This window comes from Cannabis sativa, chromosome 2 (assembly GCF_029168945.1).
Source record: "Cannabis sativa cultivar Pink pepper isolate KNU-18-1 chromosome 2, ASM2916894v1, whole genome shotgun sequence".
Classification (NCBI taxonomy): Eukaryota; Viridiplantae; Streptophyta; class Magnoliopsida; order Rosales; family Cannabaceae; genus Cannabis; species Cannabis sativa.
Genome location: NC_083602.1, coordinates 89393665 through 89412202, shown reverse-complemented (window position 1 = coordinate 89412202; position 18538 = coordinate 89393665). Strand labels below are relative to the sequence as shown.

The 18538-nt window shown below is 33.7% G+C and overlaps 3 protein-coding genes across 7 annotated transcripts; 2 read left to right on the top strand and 1 right to left on the bottom strand.

Annotated features, from left to right (window-relative positions):
* Window positions 1–868: 868 nt before the first annotated feature.
* LOC115719139 (auxin response factor 4) lies at window positions 869–6925 on the top strand. Of its 2 annotated transcripts, none has more exons than XM_030648068.2 (12): window positions 869–2193; window positions 2298–2354; window positions 2510–2692; window positions 2781–2865; window positions 2945–3035; window positions 3378–3542; window positions 4306–4425; window positions 4531–4606; window positions 5165–5327; window positions 5416–6176; window positions 6260–6450; window positions 6539–6925. In XM_030648068.2, exons 1-12 carry the CDS (start codon window positions 1855–1857, stop codon window positions 6705–6707), a joined length of 2400 nt encoding a protein of 799 aa, XP_030503928.2. In that variant the 5' UTR covers window positions 869–1854; the 3' UTR covers window positions 6708–6925. The 2 variants fall into 2 exon arrangements, with proteins under 2 accessions (XP_030503928.2, XP_030503929.2); XM_030648069.2 differs by having other exon boundaries at window positions 998–2193; window positions 5419–6176.
* Window positions 6926–6999: 74 nt separating this feature from the next.
* Window positions 7000–12053, bottom strand: LOC115719140 (isovaleryl-CoA dehydrogenase, mitochondrial). 3 transcript variants are annotated; one of them, XM_030648070.2, is made up of 15 exons: window positions 11847–12053; window positions 10771–10854; window positions 10639–10696; window positions 10251–10375; window positions 10113–10157; window positions 9669–9717; window positions 9411–9520; window positions 9038–9114; window positions 8687–8737; window positions 8537–8601; window positions 8042–8196; window positions 7920–7960; window positions 7747–7801; window positions 7573–7629; window positions 7000–7323 (listed from the first exon to the last, which is right to left on the bottom strand). In XM_030648070.2, the coding sequence occupies exons 1-15, from the start codon at window positions 11943–11945 to the stop codon at window positions 7180–7182; spliced, it is 1215 nt and encodes a 404-aa protein (XP_030503930.1). In that variant the 5' UTR covers window positions 11946–12053; the 3' UTR covers window positions 7000–7179. The 3 variants fall into 3 exon arrangements, with proteins under 3 accessions (XP_030503930.1, XP_030503931.1, XP_030503932.1); XM_030648071.2 differs by lacking the exon at window positions 11847–12053 and adding an exon at window positions 11089–11330; XM_030648072.2 differs by lacking the exon at window positions 11847–12053 and adding an exon at window positions 11118–11330.
* A 1946-nt stretch (window positions 12054–13999) lies between these two features.
* LOC115721297 (isovalerate--CoA ligase CCL2) lies at window positions 14000–17071 on the top strand. 2 transcript variants are annotated; one of them, XM_030650570.2, is made up of 3 exons: window positions 14000–14234; window positions 14962–15210; window positions 15317–17071. In XM_030650570.2, the coding sequence occupies exons 1-3, from the start codon at window positions 14013–14015 to the stop codon at window positions 16754–16756; spliced, it is 1911 nt and encodes a 636-aa protein (XP_030506430.2). In that variant the 5' UTR covers window positions 14000–14012; the 3' UTR covers window positions 16757–17071. The 2 variants fall into 2 exon arrangements, with proteins under 2 accessions (XP_030506430.2, XP_030506431.1); XM_030650571.2 differs by having other exon boundaries at window positions 14033–14234; window positions 15001–15210.
* Window positions 17072–18538: the final 1467 nt, after the last annotated feature.

The following is an 18538-nucleotide window of genomic DNA, read 5'->3' as shown; positions in this document are numbered from 1 at the left end:
ATTAATATATACACATATCCAAAATAATTAATAAAATATATTTAGAGTAGTGAATAATATTCTATAAATGTAGAACATTAATAATGTATTTTGATTAAAGAAAGAGTTTAGAGCATCTACTATAACGTGTTTTTAATACAGTTCTTTAAAATTTTCAAAGCTTTTCTATTTTAAAGAAGTTGTTGCGAGTGCTCTTAGCTCTTAGCAACAACTATTAATAATGGAAGGTGTTTTTTAATGTGTTGGGGTGTTATTTTGAGACGTTATAGCTTTATTGTCTAAATTTCAGGAGCAGTTTTGTCCCATATAGTTCGCATTGAAAATTTAACAACCCATAATTTAACAAAGCATACTAATAGAATCAAAGAAAAGTCCTACACTGACTGCGAATATCAACATCATAAATTCATAAGTAATTCTAATAAGTCTCCGAAAAAAGAATCGCGTAAAATTCGAGGGGAAAGGTGATAAACACAAAATAGAGAAAGAGAGACTCCATCCATCTCAATCCCAATCCTAATCTCAGTCACAAAACAGAGTCCTAACAACTAACAATAACACGCCCACCATAGTTGCTGCCAAAACTCCCCCAGGCTATAGGGTCCCCCCAACATTACCCATCTACATTGACAACTCCATCTCTCACTCTCTTTCTCACTTTACTATTTTTGTTTATTTTCTCTTTTTCTTTTTTTCATAGTAATAATAATAATAATAATAAAAAAATTAAAAAAAAAAATTAAAAACCCCTCTGTCTCTTCTCTGTCTCATCTCATTTCATATAACATATGATACATTTATTTATATCTTTAGTCTTTACCGTACAAATAACTGAAAAAGATAACATCTTTTTTTCTAATACCTATACATAAAGCCATAATAATAATAACAATACAACTATTTTATTTTATTTTATTGGGCTCAGATTTTTAAATTGAAATGAGTTTTGTGATGATAGGAATTATAATAAAGTTTGTTTCTTTATTGCATTGAATGAAAAATAAAATTAAAAATCTCTTCTTTTTGTCTTGGTGGAGGGTCTCACCCTCATCTCACCTCTACCCAGAACAGTAAATTGAAAATATTATAATAAATTTATAGTAAATTTTAAAAAAGGAAAAAAGATAAAGCAATGGCAATTGGCAAAGCAGAGAGAAAGAGAGAAGAAAATGAGTGGGGAAGTGTGGGTTATGTACTGTCTTAGCCTGTCCCCCCCACTTAACACAGTCTCTCTCTCTCTTTTATTTTTAGTTTTATTTTCTCTCACTAACTGTCTGAGTCTAAAAGGCATTGGCTTTATTTTAATTATTATTTTTTTATTTATTTATTTTGGCTTTTTTGTTTTCCTGTGCTTCCTATGCAATTGTCTGTGTCTGTTGTTTCTGCTCCCTCTATTCAGTACCTGCAAATGGGGGAGGAATCATACTTTGAATTTCTTAGTTATTATTATTTGATACCCTCTCTTCTTTTTTCAATCAAAGTTCCTTTCTTTATTTAAATCTTTTTTTGTATTTTTTTAGTTTCTTCTTGGCCATAGAGGCATCTCATCTCACCTCTCACTTTTTTCCAAACATGTTTTTTTTGTTGTTTTTCTATCTTCTCATTTGCTCACAACAACTACTACTACCACTTCTTCTTCTTTTTCTTCTCATTTAGCTTCATGGGTACTCCTCAAAATATGGTTTTTCTCACCAAGGTTTTAGCTTTTTGGGTATTCTTGTTCCACACTTGATTACTCTAAAACCCCACTTGTTTTCTTTTCTTTTTTTCTTTGGTTGTTGAGAAGGGGTGGTTTGTTTGTTTGTTTGGTTGGTTGGTTGTTGCTATTGTTGTATTTCATAAGGGTATTTGTTCATGGAAATTGATCTGAACCATGTAGTGGCTGAGGTGGAGAAAAATACATTATGTAATGGAGATTGTGAAAAGGGTAGTAGCAGTTGTGTTTGTTGTTTGTCATCTTCAACTTCTTCATGTTCTTCCAATTCATCTTCAGCTCCTGTAACTTCTTCAATCTATTTGGAGCTATGGCATGCCTGTGCTGGTCCTCTCACTTCACTACCTAAGAAAGGGAATGTAGTTGTGTATTTCCCACAAGGCCACTTAGAACAGGTTGCTCCTTTTTCATCTTTGGATTTGCCCACTTTTGACCTCAAACCACAGATCTTCTGCAAAGTTATCAATGTTCAACTACTTGTGAGTATTGGGTTTTCTTCAATTTCTTCTCTCTTTTTTTCCCATAATAGAAAATCTTATTTATCTGAGGTCTAACTTTGTTGTTTTGTTTAATGAAAAAACAGGCTAATAAGGAGAATGATGAGGTGTATACTCATGTCACTTTGCTTCCTCAACCTGAGGTAATGATTCTGAATTCTTGATTACTGAAAACTCTGATATTATATTCTGTTTGTCTTCATTTGGTTCTTACTGTTTTTGGACTTTGAATAATAATAATATTACTTTATTGAAGATGATTAATGATGATGAGTATGAATGTGTTGTTATTATATAGTTGGTAGGAGTGAAACAAGAAGGGAAAGAGGTTGAAGAGTTGGGAGGAGATGAGGGCATTGCAGGGTCACCTACTAAATCAACCCCTCATATGTTTTGCAAGACTCTAACAGCTTCTGATACCAGTACACATGGCGGGTTCTCGGTTCCTCGAAGAGCTGCAGAGGACTGTTTTCCTCCACTGGTGTGTTTTTATGTTAGTTTCATTGGTGGTTCTAGTTTTAACTATTGGCATAAATAAACTATATCTTTTTTGTGTTCTTTTTTCAAAGGATTATAAGCAGAGAAGGCCCTCCCAAGAACTTGTCGCGAAAGATCTGCACGGGGTAGAGTGGAGATTTCGACATATTTATAGAGGTAAGTTCTATACAAATTCTGTTGAAAGGTTTGATTGTTGTAAGGAATGCTGAAATTTCGGTATACATTTGCTTGTCAGGTCAGCCTAGGAGACATCTACTGACTACTGGATGGAGTATTTTCGTGAATCAAAAGAATCTAGTTTCAGGGGATGCAGTGCTCTTTCTGAGGTAAATAGTAACACTCTAGTACCATTATTATGTTGTTTGAATTGTAGGCTTGGTCCCATTCTATACATTGTAAGATTCAACCGAAAAAGAAGGAATTTTCGAAAAAAAATCTTAATTTCTTGAGCATTTTTGTACACATGTTCTTGTCAAGTAGTCAAGTAGGAATAATAGTGTTTTTGTTCTTCTTGTGTGTACATTTAAGAGGAAAGCAACAAAAGTTCTTGTCATGACTCATGTAAAAAAGAAACAACCATATTTTTTGGTTGTAAATGGCGATATTTTCTATCCTTTTCGCCATCAGAGCCTTTTGAGTTTCTTTCTCATTTATTACGGTTTGTGTAGGGGTGAAAATGGAGAGCTAAGATTGGGAATTAGGAGATCTGTTCGGCCGAGGAATGGTCTTCCTGATTCAATTGTTCGCAACCAGAATTCTTATCCTAATGTTCTTTCACTAGTGGCTAATGCAGTCTCCACCAAGAGCATGTTTCATGTTTTCTACAGTCCAAGGTATGATTAGTAGTCATCGTCTTTGTAAAAGGAAGATGAATTTGCTTTTACCATAATTCGCACTCGATTGAATTTGACATAGTTTTTTAAACTAGAGATGTCTCCTAGGTTGATAGAAAATGTGAGGTTCATGTTCAATATGGTAAAGGAAAGATACTAAGAAATGTTACACTAGCATAGAAAGTATTCGAAAGTAAAAATGTACCGATTAAATTTTCGGTGGGAAGAAATAGGTTTTTGCTACTAAAAGTGAGTTAATTTTGGGGTGTTTGACAAAATATTCTTTTTTAAATGTCACTTTACGAAATGCCTTTTGTTTTTTTTAATAATTCTTTGTAAAAGTACTTTCCAACACACTTGACACCCTATCTAGGAGCTTTATTAAGGATAATAAGCTTTAAATTTTTATATTTTGTGGGGGCTGTAATGATATTTTTATCAACTTTAGGGGTATTTAAAAAAATCACAAAAGAAAAAAAAAGAGTTATTACATTGGAAAGCTACTTTGTAAAGAATTATATTAAATAAAAAGATCATTTTCTAAAGTGATATTACCAAAACAAAGGTCTCTTTTTCACTAATTACTATTAGGGAAAATAATACTAATACATTTTGTGATACTTTATTCTCTAAAACAGTTATGATTTGTTATTATTAAATAAATCAAGTTTAGTCTGATTCCATTATATTTTGTAAAAGTGATCAAATCCATGATCTTGTGAAATAAAATAGTAACAATCTGTTTTCGAATGATCAAATGCAGGGCAACTCATGCAGAATTTGTCATTCCTTACCAAAAGTTTGTGAAGAGCGTCACAAATCCAGTGGCGATCGGGACTAGATTCAAAACAAGATTTGACATGGAAGATTCACCAGAAAGAAGGTCTTGTAGTGTAGTGAATTGTTTTGTTTAGTAAAAGATGAGCTGATCTTGTTTGAGTAGATTATATGTTCGGATAATACAACTTGGGTTTTTGTGTTCTTGCAGATGTAGCGGTGTAGTGACTGGTATTTGTGACTTGGATCCCTATAGATGGGCAAATTCAAAATGGAGATGCTTGATGGTATATATAGTCTTTTCCATATTCTTCTTTATATGAATGAGAATTGTTTTCTGTACTTCCCTTTTGCCTCTTTTAATTGTTTTGTTTGTATCTCTCTCTCTCTCTCTTTCTGCAGCCTATGATAAACTATTCTAGTCTCATTTATCCATGCATAATTTGTAATCGAAAAATGATATGTGGACTCAAAATATCCACCGAAACATCTCTCCATCTTGTGCAACCCTTTATCATGATAACTATTCAATTCTTATTTATCCACAGTCCACATGTATAATTCGTAATCAAAAAATGATATCTGCACTCAAAATATACACCTAAAACATTACATGTCAATTTTATAGACGAATTATTTATCTAAACCGAGGCTGTTGTCTTAAAAAAAACAGACCGTGTAATGTTTTGGTGTATATTTTAGACGCGTGTATCAAGAGCATAAAGATATGGATTGAAGTCCCAACTATCTGCTTGGCACCTTACAGGGCAAAAATCTTATATGTTTACATTATTGAGCAGAATAACAATCCTTAGTAGCAATTTCCTATTGGTAATGTGTGACAGGTTAGGTGGGATGAAGACATTGGGAATAGTCATCAAGAGCGAATTTCTCCATGGGAGATCGATCCTTCTGTTTCTCTCCCGCCTTTGAGCATTCAGTCTTCCCCGAGATTGAAGAAAATGCGGACAAGTCTGCAGTCAAACCCGCCCAGCAATCCCTTAATCGGTACAAGTCTTGCGAATCATTTTTGTGTATGTATTAAGCTTCAGTTATTCTTCATATATCTAATTTATGCATCCTTGTTTTATTGTAGTAGGAGGGGCTGGGTTTTTGGACTTTGAGGAGTCAGTTAGATCCTCTAAGGTCTTGCAAGGTCAAGAAAATATCGGTTTCGTATCACCCTTTTACGGTCGTGATACTGTAAACCACCCGCTAGATTTTGAGATGCATTCTTCAGCTCATCAGAGTCTAGCAGCATTGAACACAACAAAAAAATCAACTATGAATGAGTTCATGAGAACTCAACCCACCACTTACACAGGCTTTGCGGAATCTAGTAGATTTCCGAAGGTCTTGCAAGGTCAAGAAATTTGCCAATTAAGGTCCCTAACAGGAAAATCCAACTTCAATCTTGGAGCTTGGGGAAATTCCTCTCTCGGCAGCTGCACATCTTTCAACTCATATCAAGCAGCCAAGCCCAATTTTTACTCGATGGCATCGGAACCTTTACAAACCACATATTTTCCTTTCGGTGACATTCGCAGAGCTGGGTCTAACCCTAGCATTCGTTCGAATGTTACCACTTTTCCTCGCGAGAATGTCAACATTAGTCCGTACACTATTCAGACTGGGATTGTAAGGAATGAAGTTGGGATACCAAATACACCGAACGAGCTTAAGCCACAAGAAAGCAATTCTGCTCTTCCTCTTCCCACTTTAGAAACAAATCTAAGAAACCCGAAAGATGACAGTTTTGGTGGGAGTGTTAGTAGCTGCAAGCTTTTCGGTTTTTCCTTGACAGGGGAAACTACCACACCGAACTCTCAGAGTTCCAATAAGAGAAGTTGCACCAAGGTAAGCTATAGTAATGGCTTAGTTGGATTTAATTTGCCTTTTCTGAATGCTTTGCCAACTGATGTTGAACATATTGAGCGAAGGTTCACAAGCAAGGCAGTTTAGTTGGGAGAGCCATTGACCTCTCGAAACTCAATGGCTACGGTGAATTGCTGAGTGAACTCGAGTGGTTATTTAACATGGAAGGCCTACTAAAAGACCCTGATAAAGGTTGGAGGATCTTGTATACCGACAGTGAGAATGATGTGATGGTTGTTGGAGATGATCCATGGCAGTAAGTCCCCGAATTGTCTACCTTTAAATTTGTTTCTTGTTTGAGCTTTATCTCTGTTAATCATACTGACTGTTTCTTCTGGTTGCAGCGAGTTCTGCAATGTCGTTTCGAAGATCCACATACATACCCGAGAAGAAGTGGAGAAGATGTCGTTTGGGGTGACTAGTGATGATCAAAGCTGTTTGGAGCAAGCTCCAGTTTCGAAATCTTCATCGGTCGGCCAGCCGGACTCTTCTCCAACTGTTATCAGGGTTTAAGTGTGTCTTTACTATTGTGTTTTCTTCTTCTATGTCTTCTTGAGTATCAAGTTTGCACAAGAAACCTGGTCATGTATCTATCTATTTTTAAGTCCTAAGTTCAGTAGTTGAATATTGTAATGCCATAAAAGGTTAAAACTCAGCTGTGAACCTTTTAAAGATTGGTCTTATTTCTGTATTATGACTGGTCAAGAGTATGAAGTGTTGGATTTGCAATATTCAAAAGACTCACTCCCATTAAGGGTCAAAGTTATTTTCTCTAAACCGCTACCTTATTCGACAATTTCATCAGTTCTAAAAATGAAACTATTTTGAACAGATTTTCTTATATAAAATTCTTACTTACAACAATATCAACTTCATTTTCTTTACTGACCAATTGCTAATTCATTTTAAGGATTACATAAAATTATTTCTTGCTGTGGTATAGTTAGCCATACCCAACCATTAAATAGATACAGGTTGCCTCTCATTACTCTTTGAAGAGCTCACGACCAATTATTATCCTTCTAACTTCACTGGTACCTGCCCCGATTTCATACAGTTTGGCATCACGAAGTAGCCGACCCGTTACGTACTCGTTTACGTAACCGTTGCCCCCGAGACACTGTATAGCCTGCAATAAGAGAGCTGATTAGACAATGTAATGGCAATATCTTAAGAGAGCCTATGGATTATGAAACCATTTCGCTTCTGTTTTCGTTAGAAGTTTAAGATAAACAAGGATGGCTTGAATAGACATTGTTTTTGTAGTCGGCCAAAGTTAATTTAGTTGAATTTAATAGACATTTTTGGATATTGTAGGAGTTTGAAAGAAACTGTTAAAGTCAACAAAACAAAAAATTGCAGTGTAGTGTCTAATCACCTGCAGTGCAACTTGTGTGGCTCTTTCAGCTGCACATAATATTACTCCAGCACAATCCTGAAAAATTTGATCACAAGAATTATTATTTGAGTTTGAAAAACAAAAAGGCAAAGATTTAAGAAAAAATGGGGAAAAGTTCAGGGACCGGACTGGTTCCCTCTCTCGAAAAAGCACCTTAGGGTTAACATTTCCGTTGTCACAATCTCTTGCAACAGAATATACATAGGACCTGAAAACAAACACAAATGCACATGTACAGATTTATGCACAAACGAAATCCTGTAATGTTAAAAACTTTTTAGAAGCAGAAAAGTAAATGTACAAGATAAAATTCAAAACCATTTTACCTTGATGATTGTAACGAAGTATACATGTCAGCCATTTTTCCCTGTAAGGACAAGCAACAGTATGAGTTTGGCAAAATTCATGTTGTAAACACCATGAAGTTGTAAACATATCAATCATGAACCTGTATAAACTGAAATTCCCCAATTGGGCGGCCAAATTGCTCTCTTTGTCGAACATAAGGTAGAACAACATCAAGACATGCCTGCATGATGCCAAGGGGTCCGGCTGCTAAAACAAGCCTCTCCAAATCCAAACCTGACATCATGACATAGACACCTGGAAAATAGAGACGAACAACATCCTTGTGAACATTATACGTGTAATGAAGCACGTAGTTGAATTAAAACCAGAAAAGAAGTAACCTTTTTTAATAGCATTAAAACTTTAAGTGGTCTCATGTTCACAATTCATAAGAGGATCATTATTGTCTGATCTATGATAATAATGATTTTTTTTTTCCAGAAAACATATGCAGAGGGAGTCTCAGATATTTAAGTTAGGTCAACGTTCACGGTATATGAGCTTTCAATTTTATAATTGGAAACAAAGCACCATATTCTTAATTCGTGTATCTCATGTAACAGAAAACATACATGAGATTATATAAATTTCAAACCTTTTCCTTCTTGCCCAAGAACATTTTCTTCTGGCACAAAGCAATTCTCAAAGACAAGCTCACATCTGCAAAACACCAGTTGAGTTTTTAGAAGAGTAAAGACAAAAGAGATGATAAGTTTAACATTAGATGATTCTACTGCAGACATACGTATCACTTCCTCGCATGCCAAGTTTGTCTAACTTCTGGGCAGTACTGAATCTGCAGAAACAACACAACATTTATTAAAAATAAGTAGTTTTAACAATGTTCCATTGCACTTTTATACTAATTCTCTCATTTACCCTAGACAAAAAGAAATTTTTAAAAGCAAGCAACAAAAACAAAAACGGCGATGATAATTTTTGAAAAATAAATCAGCAGTTTCAGTTCTTTCAACAGTTTGAACAACTCACAAACATCAATCCTCCAGTACTTGCTAAGCCTGACTTTATACAATTTCATAATTTACAAACTTCTTATTCTATGAGAAACTAGAAGAACAACTATTAAATAGATTACCCGGGCATTCCCTTCTCAATAATGAATGCAGTTATTCCTTTTGACCCTGCTGTTACGTTTGTTTTTGCATAAACAACCTGATTCAACTCTAAATATCAGTAACACATACACAAATTTTGAACTTTGCATAAATAAGACATCTAAATACTGCGTACAAGACTATGCAGGACCTAGTTCATAGTCATTATTTGAGGGAGAAATGCATAAAATTATGAAAATGAAGTGTGTCATATCCTATACAGACTTCCCTTTGATCTTGGAAAAACATCATAGCTTTCTCAACTAATGAATATTTAATACTTTAACACACAAAGAACAAAATCAATAGTGATTGCTTTTCATAATTAAATGCAAGAAATTCTAGCATAAATACCAGTGTTTGAGCAACTGGCCCATTAGTACACCACATCTTGTTCCCATTTAGAACATATCCACCATCTACCCGATCAGCCTTGCACTTCATGCTAACAACATCAGAACCAGCTGACAGAAACATAATAGATCAGAATCTTGCATGTTAATAAGCAAGTACATAAAAGCTTAGAAACTGCAGTAGGACAGACCAACCAAGTATACGTTGATTGTTGTTGTTATTATTATTTTCCTAAATATAATTAATCTTATGATTTACCATTAGGTTCACTCATTGCAAGAGCTCCCACATGTTCCCCGCTGATAAGCTGTAAAATAAATTGTTAAGCTTTGCTTGTCAGAATTAAAAAAAAAAAGAGAACATCATAGCTTATGAAACAAAGTTGACTAAAATGTTTTAGTATTGGACGTATACAAAGATATTCTAAGCATAATAGAGGGGGAGAGTTTGCAAGAATGGTTAGGAATTAATCTTTTGCAACATAGGTACACCTCTGATTGGAATTCATCCACAATTTTAATGATTTAGTTAGAATACCAAGATTTATCAATCTTAAATGTTGACAGTTGAGAAATAGATGGAGCTAATCCCGTTGCAAAAAGATAAAACCTAAAACTAATAACATTAGTTCCAGAGTGTCTTTTCTTGCATTAAGTATAGATGAAACATCATGTGGATCAAAGATGTAGATGAACATAGAACCTTTGGTAAATACTTCTGTTTCTGAGCAGGATTTCCATTCCTCACCTGCCAAAACAAACAAACAAAAATGGAGAGCTAAATACTTATGACAGAAAGTGAGACTACTCTCTGTGAAATGCAATTATGGTTGTTTTTTACCAGCTGATTAATGCAAAGATTAGAATGAGCTCCATAGGAAAGGGCAACAGAGCCTGAAGCACGACTGAGTTCTTCCAAAGCAATACAATGATACAAGTAGCCAAGACCAAGTCCTCCATACTCCTCTACAAGAAAATAAAGATTTGAGTTAGAAGTGCTGGAAATTTCACAGACAGGATCAGAGTTCAAACTAAATAAATTGTCTGATTATAAACGAAAGTCATCATCTAGAATCTTTCTTCTGCCATAAGTACTGAAGGGAAACAATTTCTAACTTCTCTCCCTAAATCAAAATAAACCAAACTTCTGAAGATGAACAACGACAAAATTCCAATTCAATTGTACATTTCACTAGGGTGAACTCTCTGCATCATCATGAAAACTTTACCTGGTGCAGTAATTCCATGAAGATTAAACTCCCCCATGAGTTTCCATAAGTTGACATCCTGTAATAATAAGAAGAAGAAGGATCAGAATTCAGTCAATTTTATAATTACGATGTAGAATAGCATTCATGTACCTTTGGGAAAGAATTTGTTTGGTCTATTTTTGAGGCATGTGGAGCAATCTTTTCTTGTGCGAATTGAGAAACACTTTCTTTGAACTGTAATAATAAGGTAAGAACTTTCATAAAGAAACAAAAAAACTGAAGTTTTTTGACAATAGAAGACAATTAATGCTTGTGAACAAACACAATCAAAACAAAGAAATTTAAAACCAAAAAAAAAAAAACCAAGCACAAAGTAGTTGAAATTTTCACTCAACATGAACAGAATTGAATTCTTCAATAATCATTCTCTAATAAGCTAGCAACCAAAGGACATGGAAAAAATATTACATAGAAGGCTGTAACTTTTCTTCATTCACCTGAAGCCCCACTTCTCAAAACAATAATATCCAGAATAATCACTGTTCTCTTCTTTAAAATAACACAAGAAATTGCTTAAGCCGGCTTATAAATTATCTGGGATCAGTAACTTTCTTCCAAAAGATTTGGGTTATGAATACATAAAAAATACATAGAAGAAGGTAGATGAGGGGTAAAACTTAAAAGAAAAGAAAAAGTCCACCTCTTTATTTCGATTACTTCCATGGATGCCTAGAGTAATTTTTATACATGCCCCACCCCACCCTCCTAGACTTTATTTGAACAATGAAGGTATCATTGAAATAACCAAAGGTTAGATGAAACCCCACCTAGGCTCCTAGACATGAATAGATATAGGCTTACATATAAATTCTTTAAAATAAAAGAATTCTAATTTTGCGGTTAGGCAATTACCCAACCTAGGGCTCATTAGGTCTGTCTCTGATTACTTCCACGGTTTGTAATCACATTCATTTTCACACAAAATTCAGAAATTTGAACATATCACCAATTTTTCAAAATCTCCTTTTCTCCAATTTCCAAATTCCAAAATGATCATATCAGCCATAGGACAACAACGAGTACTCTACATCTACACTACACCCTTCGATCGTAAAATCTGTAAATAAATAAATAAAAAAGTAATCGAATAGAAATACAGAACAAGGTAACAAATCATAGATAAACCAACACTAATACATACATATAAACATATACATATATAGTACCTGTATTTGGGTGTCATCGAAGAGCAGAGAAGTGGAGAAAGAAGCAAAGTGCCTTTGTTTACTGATTACTGAAGAACATCGTGAGAAGACCCTCTGCATTTTTTGACTCTTCAATTCAAAACTCGAAAATGAGAAGAAGAGATACACTCAACTACGTATGTATATATATAGGTATAGCTAATAGTAATTGTACAAAACACACGTTTCAAATTGAAGACGTGTGAGAATCTTATTGGCTATTTAAAATTGAGTTAGCCTAGTAGCGGCCACATTGAAACAAAACCAGTTTATTAATTAATGGAGCAAATGATAAGAAGAAGCTTACCTGTCATTCTTATTTTATTATTATTTTTGGGTTCGGTGTTTATCTTTGTCTAATCTAATCTGCTTGCATGTACCCACAGTCGACGTTATTATCTACATCCTTTCACCTTTTTCTCTACCATTATTTCTTTATTCTAAAATTATCATATGAATTAAAAAGAATTTCTGACATGTAATAACTTTTTTTTTTTTTGTCTAATTTTATTCAATTTTATCATAAGATCCATCTCAAAATTAATTGACGATGAGTGGAGTAGTCCATGTTTTTATGTATGACTCAATACTTTTACATTTAATCCATGTGAGACAATATTCTCCAATACAGTAATTATTTATGTACTAAACTATGCTCCTCAAATTTTAATATCTACCAAATCATACCTTTCGAACTTTGATATATGCTAAATCATGCCCCTTGAAATTTCATATATGTTAGAATTTTTTTACTAAAATTGGACAAAAGTCTTTAAATTTAACAATCTCAATAGTTTAGGGGTATTTTTAACAGCCAAAAAAATTCAGAGAGCATGATGTGGTACATGTCCAAGTTCAGAGAAAAAAAAATCCTAATTAGCCAATTAAAAATGATAATTTATGTTTTAATGTTATCTACTCAACCCCTTTTTTTGTACTACTTTCTTTGAGGCGCCAATGGAGATTATCACTATGAATGAAGCTATAGAGTTTAAGTAGGACGGTCACCCCATTTGAAATCTAACTCAGTTCTAAATTATAAAAAGCTTATACCTAAATAATTTATAAATATTAATCATGTCAAATATTATTCTTATATTATTTTGGTGTAAAATTTAAAGTATATTATTTAAAGTATACTGTTGTTGGTGCATTTTAATAAAGTATACTGTTGTTGTTCACAAATTTTTATTTAGTGAACAATATAAAAAATTAGTATTTTATTAATATTAAAAAGAAAATAATTTACAAAAAAATTATTTTTTCCTTATTATTAATAATTGTCATTCGTACAAAAATGCTGAAGGATGTGATAAAAATAGTGGCATTGTGATTGTAGATGGTAAAATTCACAATCGATTGAAGATGATCGTACGCGGGCACCGACAACCTGTAGAACAAAGAAGAAAGTAACCGGAAAACCTTGGGACATCGGGATGGTGCCGACCGAAGGGACTCTCACGATCAAGTCAGGAAGATTGTTAACAATGTAATAAAAAGATGAGAATAAATGATCGAACTAAGTTACCACCTATCTTGACTGCGGAAATAAGTATGTATTTTTAGAGAGAATGAGATTGAACGATAAGTAAGAAGTATTGAGATGACTCAGATGTTGATGATCCCCTCTCAGTAATTGAGAGTGACTCTTATAGGCGTCCCTGGAAGGACGTTACTCATGACCGCTCACCCTCCTTTAGAAGCGCTCTTCCCCACTTAATCAGGGAAATCGTTATTTGCGGGGTCAGTTTGATTGACCACTTCAAAGGTTGTTAGATGAGTGATAAGACTCGGTATCGTATACGGGTCAAATCATTGTGAGCTCAATGACGGGTCATGGGTAATGTTAATGTCTGACTTGATTGTATTGTTTTGGGCCTATTGGGCTTGATGTTGTGATCGTACCATCATAATTAGTCAAATAGTCCAACCCAATCTTACTCGAGCATTCTTTTAAAATATCGCATGTAAAATTGGGCCAATTTTAACCTCTACAGTGATAAAAAAAAATTCCTCTAAATTGGTCAAAAAACAATGTAAAAAAAAATATTATATAAAAAATATATATTATAAAAAAAAATGGAATAGAAAAATACAAGATAAAAACAAGTGCTTTCATTTTGTCATTTTGTGTTTTGTATAGATATTATGTCTTACGTTTTTTTTTTTTTTTTTTGGAATATTGGGTTTCAATTGAATTGTCCACATCTTCTTCTTGTTCTAATTATTATTGTGATTTGTTGCAGAGAAAATATTAGAGTTAAAATGCAGAGGGTGTTGGCAGGGAGCTTACGGTGGGCTTCACAAATCCACTTACCTTCTTTCTCCTCTTCTCTTTTCTTCGATAACACCCAAACCCAACTACAACAGGTATTCTTTTCCATATTTATTTACTCTGATTTTTTAAATATTTATCAATTTATTTCACTTAATTTGGGTGAAAATTCAGTTTTCTTTAACCAACTTTCACTTTGAAAGGCATGGCTATTAGTACATGTAGTATAATATATTTTCAACTAAAATTTTGAAAAATTCTAAATAAATTATAATATACAAAGTAGTTTTAAATTCAAATAATCTTCTTCATACTTACACCTATAAAATAAAAAAATTACATGTGAAAGAAAATATTTTGAATAAGTACAAATAAATTAAAAACTTTTTCAAATACTAAAACAAGTACACTTTTTTTACTTTCTTTTAGGAAAGTATATGGTAGAATTTTTTTAATCTTTTGTAATTTACTTTTTCTTTTTTAATAAAAGTTAAATTTCATTAATATGAATTTAGGAGATACATCTTTTTCTTAAAAAAACACTACTTGAAGAGAAACAAGATTGTTTAACAAAATACACAAAAACCAACCAAACTCAGTCGAATGACTTTGAATAATTTGGACACAAACCAACCTATGAGTTTCAAGCATTTTTATACTTTTTAGCATTTGTCACTTTTTCATTCTTTTTTGTAAGGTAGCATTTTTTCACTTTTTAAGTTAAGTTGTTATCTATTTGATAAAATTAATTACAATATTTATACTAACAGTTGGTTCATGCACAACTAATCTAACTGATAATTACTTTTTAATTCTGTTCAGTATCACCATTTTCACTCTGCTAAAGATTTTGAACCTCAGTCATGGAACTCAATGGAGGGCTTAGTTCAATGCTCTGCAAATCATGTTCCTCTATCCCCCATTGGTTTTTTGGAGAGATCTTCTAAAGCTTATAGAGACAACACATCTCTTATCTATGGCTCTATCACATACACTTGGCTCCAAACTTATCAACGTTGTCTTAAGCTTGCTTCTTCTCTCACTCAATTGGGAATTTCACCAGGAGATGTGGTATGTATATATATATGATATTAAGTGTGTCATATGCCATGAATTATGAGGTTTCATTTCAAAACTAATTGGTGATAATCTCTTTGATTCTGATTTGAACAAACAGGTGGCTACTTTTTCTTACAACCTACCAGAAATCTATGAGCTTCATTTTGCTGTCCCAATGGCGGGTGGGATTCTCTGTACACTCAATGCTCGACATGACTCGGCCATGGTGTCAACCCTGCTAGCACACTCAGAAGCCAAACTCATCTTTGTGGAACCCCAGTTACTAGAAACTGCTCTAGGAGCACTTGATCTTCTTGCACAAAAGGACATAAAGCCTCCAATTTTGGTGTTACTAACCGATTTTGAAAGCTTCACTTCAAGCTCATACCATAACTATAATAATTTGTTGGAAAATGGGAGTTATGACTTTGAAGTAAGACGGCCTAAGAGTGAATGGGATCCCATCAGCATAAACTACACTTCAGGCACAACTGCAGCCCCCAAAGCTGTCGTTTACACTCACCGCGGGGCCTATCTGAACTCTATAGCCACAGTTTTGCTTCACGGGATGGGGACAAGGCCTGTTTATCTATGGTCAGTGCCCATGTTTCATTGCAATGGCTGGTGTCTACCATGGGGGGCTGCAGCTCAAGGCGCTACCAACATATGCATACGAAAAGTCTTTCCCAAAGCTATTTTTGATAACATACATTTGCATAAGGTGACACACTTTGGTGCTGCACCAACTGTCTTGAACATGATTGTGAACTCACCTAAAGACAACATCCACCTCCCGCTTCCCCACATGGTAGAAATCATGACAGGAGGTTCACCACCGCCACCCCAAGTCATGGCGAGGATGGAAGAGATGGGGTTTCGAGTGAATCACATTTATGGCCTCACAGAGACTTATGGCCCTGCTACTAATTGTGTATGCAAACCAGAATGGGATGCATTGCCACCAGAGGAACGATATGCATTGAAAGCTCGACAAGGGTTGAACCATCTTGCGATGGAGGAGATGGATGTGAAAGATTCGGTGACTATGGAAAGTGTTAAGGCCGATGGCAAAACTATTGGTGAGGTTATGTTCAGGGGAAACACTGTGATGAGTGGCTACTTTAAGGACTTGAAGGCGACTGAGGAGGCTTTCGAGGGAGGATGGTTTCGTAGTGGGGATGTTGGTGTGAAACATGAGGATGGTTATATTCAACTTAAGGATAGAAAGAAAGATGTGGTGATATCAGGAGGGGAGAATGTGAGTACAGTTGAGGTTGAGACTGTGTTGTATAGCCATGAAGCAGTGCTCGAGGCTGCTGTAGTGGCGCGCCCAGATAAGCTTTGGGGGGAAACACCTTGTGCTTTTGTGACACTTAAGGAAGGATTTGATAACAACAATGTCAGTGTTGATCATATCATCAAATTCTGTAGGGATCGTTTGCCTCATTACATGGCTCCCAAGACAGTAGTATTTGAAGATTTACCAAAGACTTCAACTGGAAAGATACAAAAATATATTCTAAAGGAAAAGGCAAGAGCCATGGGAAGCCTTTCTTAAACTTGTAGATACAAAAAGTCAGGGCAATACCCTTTTGCTGTAAAAAGATGGTGAACATTTTGTTATCATGAAATAACTATCTTCACCCATGTACTTTTATTTTCAGGCCTATGGTGAATCAGTACAGTAACCCATGTGTTAATAAAGTGTTACAAAGAAGTAAAGGTTTGAAAAAACAATAGACTTTCATAATTTCCATAAATCACAATTTTTGTTCGTATTTATTGTATTTGTTTTTTGATTTCAGATGTGTAATGCGTTTTATGAGTGTATTATTGTGAATATATATGATTAATGAAAATATTATTGTGACAATATTGTTGTGTTGAGTGTTGATTGTGGAGCTTATAAGAATTCTTTGTTAATATTATTGTGATTATATTGTTGCGTTTAGTTGACTGTGGATCTTTCAATTAATATGATATTGTTGTATTTTTTTTTTAAATTTATTATTATTACGAACAACTAGCGATGAAAATTTGATTTATCAGACGTGTAATTACAGGTACCCACTTCGAATGGGACGAGGATTATCTGCCTTAATGAGTAATGGAGCATGGGTGGGGTGCAATTTTATATACCTGAAGTGGGGGTTACGGGGCGGGTCGGAAATAATACTACCCATCCTATACTTGATCCAGATTTATAGTTTCCATTTAGGTATTAAAGTTATTAGCTATACTTATAAAGTAAGCTATTAATTTTTTCTACTTTATTGTGTAATAAAGGCTTTTTAAAAGGTAGAATATTTGTTTATTTTAAAGTTAATATTTTGTTTTTTTATTTTCATTTTAAGCTATATTAATATTACATTATTATTATTATTATTGTTTTAATCTTAATAGGTACTTAATGGGTTCCCATACCCAACGGATATTTCCCTACTCCAAATTTATTGGAGATTAAGTGGGGGTGGGGATAGGTTAGGAGGTGTATTGCCCCTTATTATTCACCCAATTTCTATGCTTAATAGACAACTAAAGACTTTCAAGATTTATATTTGGACTATGGAGTTTTGATAACTACATTGTTTTTGTTTAAACTTTTATGTTAGGGAAGAATTTGGGCTATTGTTTGGGGAAGGGGTTCAATCTGCACTTGTATCAAAAGAAATATTTGAATTTTTTAATGCAAAAAATAAGGGTTATAATCCAACTCAACTCATACTTTATGGGTTAGGTTGTATAATAAAATGTGAATGGATTAAAATTTTATCGATCTAATTGGGTTGGGTTGTTGAAATAACCTCAACCTGCCTCACTCAATCCAAGTGCAAAGAATATGTAAAATTGAGGGATGATAATAAAATTATGAAACTATCAAAGTTCTTTTACACACTTTAAAGAAATTTTTGTAGTGCAAAATATAAATTTCATAAAATCATCGCTCAAAGTGTGTATTCATCTCGAGATTCACATTCTGATTTTAGTGTAAAAGTTTATTCATAACAAAATCAAAGTAAATATCATTTTGAACCATATGTTTTATAAAATTTATAGATTAGACTATCTATTTTATTAAATGATAAAATTGACTCTGTATTTTTCAAAATATTATAAATAGGAGTTTGAGCTTAATTTTTGACAATTTATGTTAATATAACTAATTTGATGATAATATTTAATACGAAAATTTAACTACTTTTATTATAACAACTCTAAGTTAGATAGCATCATTATTAAGATTTATTTTAACAAAAATCAATTCACTATCTTATTTATACTATTTTAAAAAATACAAAATCTATTTTATCATTCATCAAAATTGAAAAGTGCAATACAC

Coding starts and splice junctions, on each gene's coding strand:
- LOC115719140 (XM_030648070.2), bottom strand. CDS start 11,945: ATGCAGAGGGTCTTCTCACGATGTTCTTCAGTAATCAGTAAACAAAGG. Junction 10,855..11,846: donor TCGATGACACCCAAATACAG/GTACTATATATG, acceptor TTATTATTACAG/TTCAAAGAAAGTGTTTCTCA. Junction 10,158..10,250: donor ATCTTTGCATTAATCAGCTG/GTAAAAAACAAC, acceptor TTGTTTTGGCAG/GTGAGGAATGGAAATCCTGC.
- LOC115719139 (XM_030648068.2), top strand. CDS start 1,855: ATGGAAATTGATCTGAACCATGTAGTGGCTGAGGTGGAGAAAAATACA. Junction 2,194..2,297: donor TTATCAATGTTCAACTACTT/GTGAGTATTGGG, acceptor ATGAAAAAACAG/GCTAATAAGGAGAATGATGA. Junction 6,177..6,259: donor ATAAGAGAAGTTGCACCAAG/GTAAGCTATAGT, acceptor TATTGAGCGAAG/GTTCACAAGCAAGGCAGTTT.
- LOC115721297 (XM_030650570.2), top strand. CDS start 14,013: ATGTCTTACGTTTTTTTTTTTTTTTTTTGGAATATTGGGTTTCAATTG. Junction 14,235..14,961: donor CCCAAACCCAACTACAACAG/GTATTCTTTTCC, acceptor AATTCTGTTCAG/TATCACCATTTTCACTCTGC. Junction 15,211..15,316: donor GAATTTCACCAGGAGATGTG/GTATGTATATAT, acceptor TTGAACAAACAG/GTGGCTACTTTTTCTTACAA.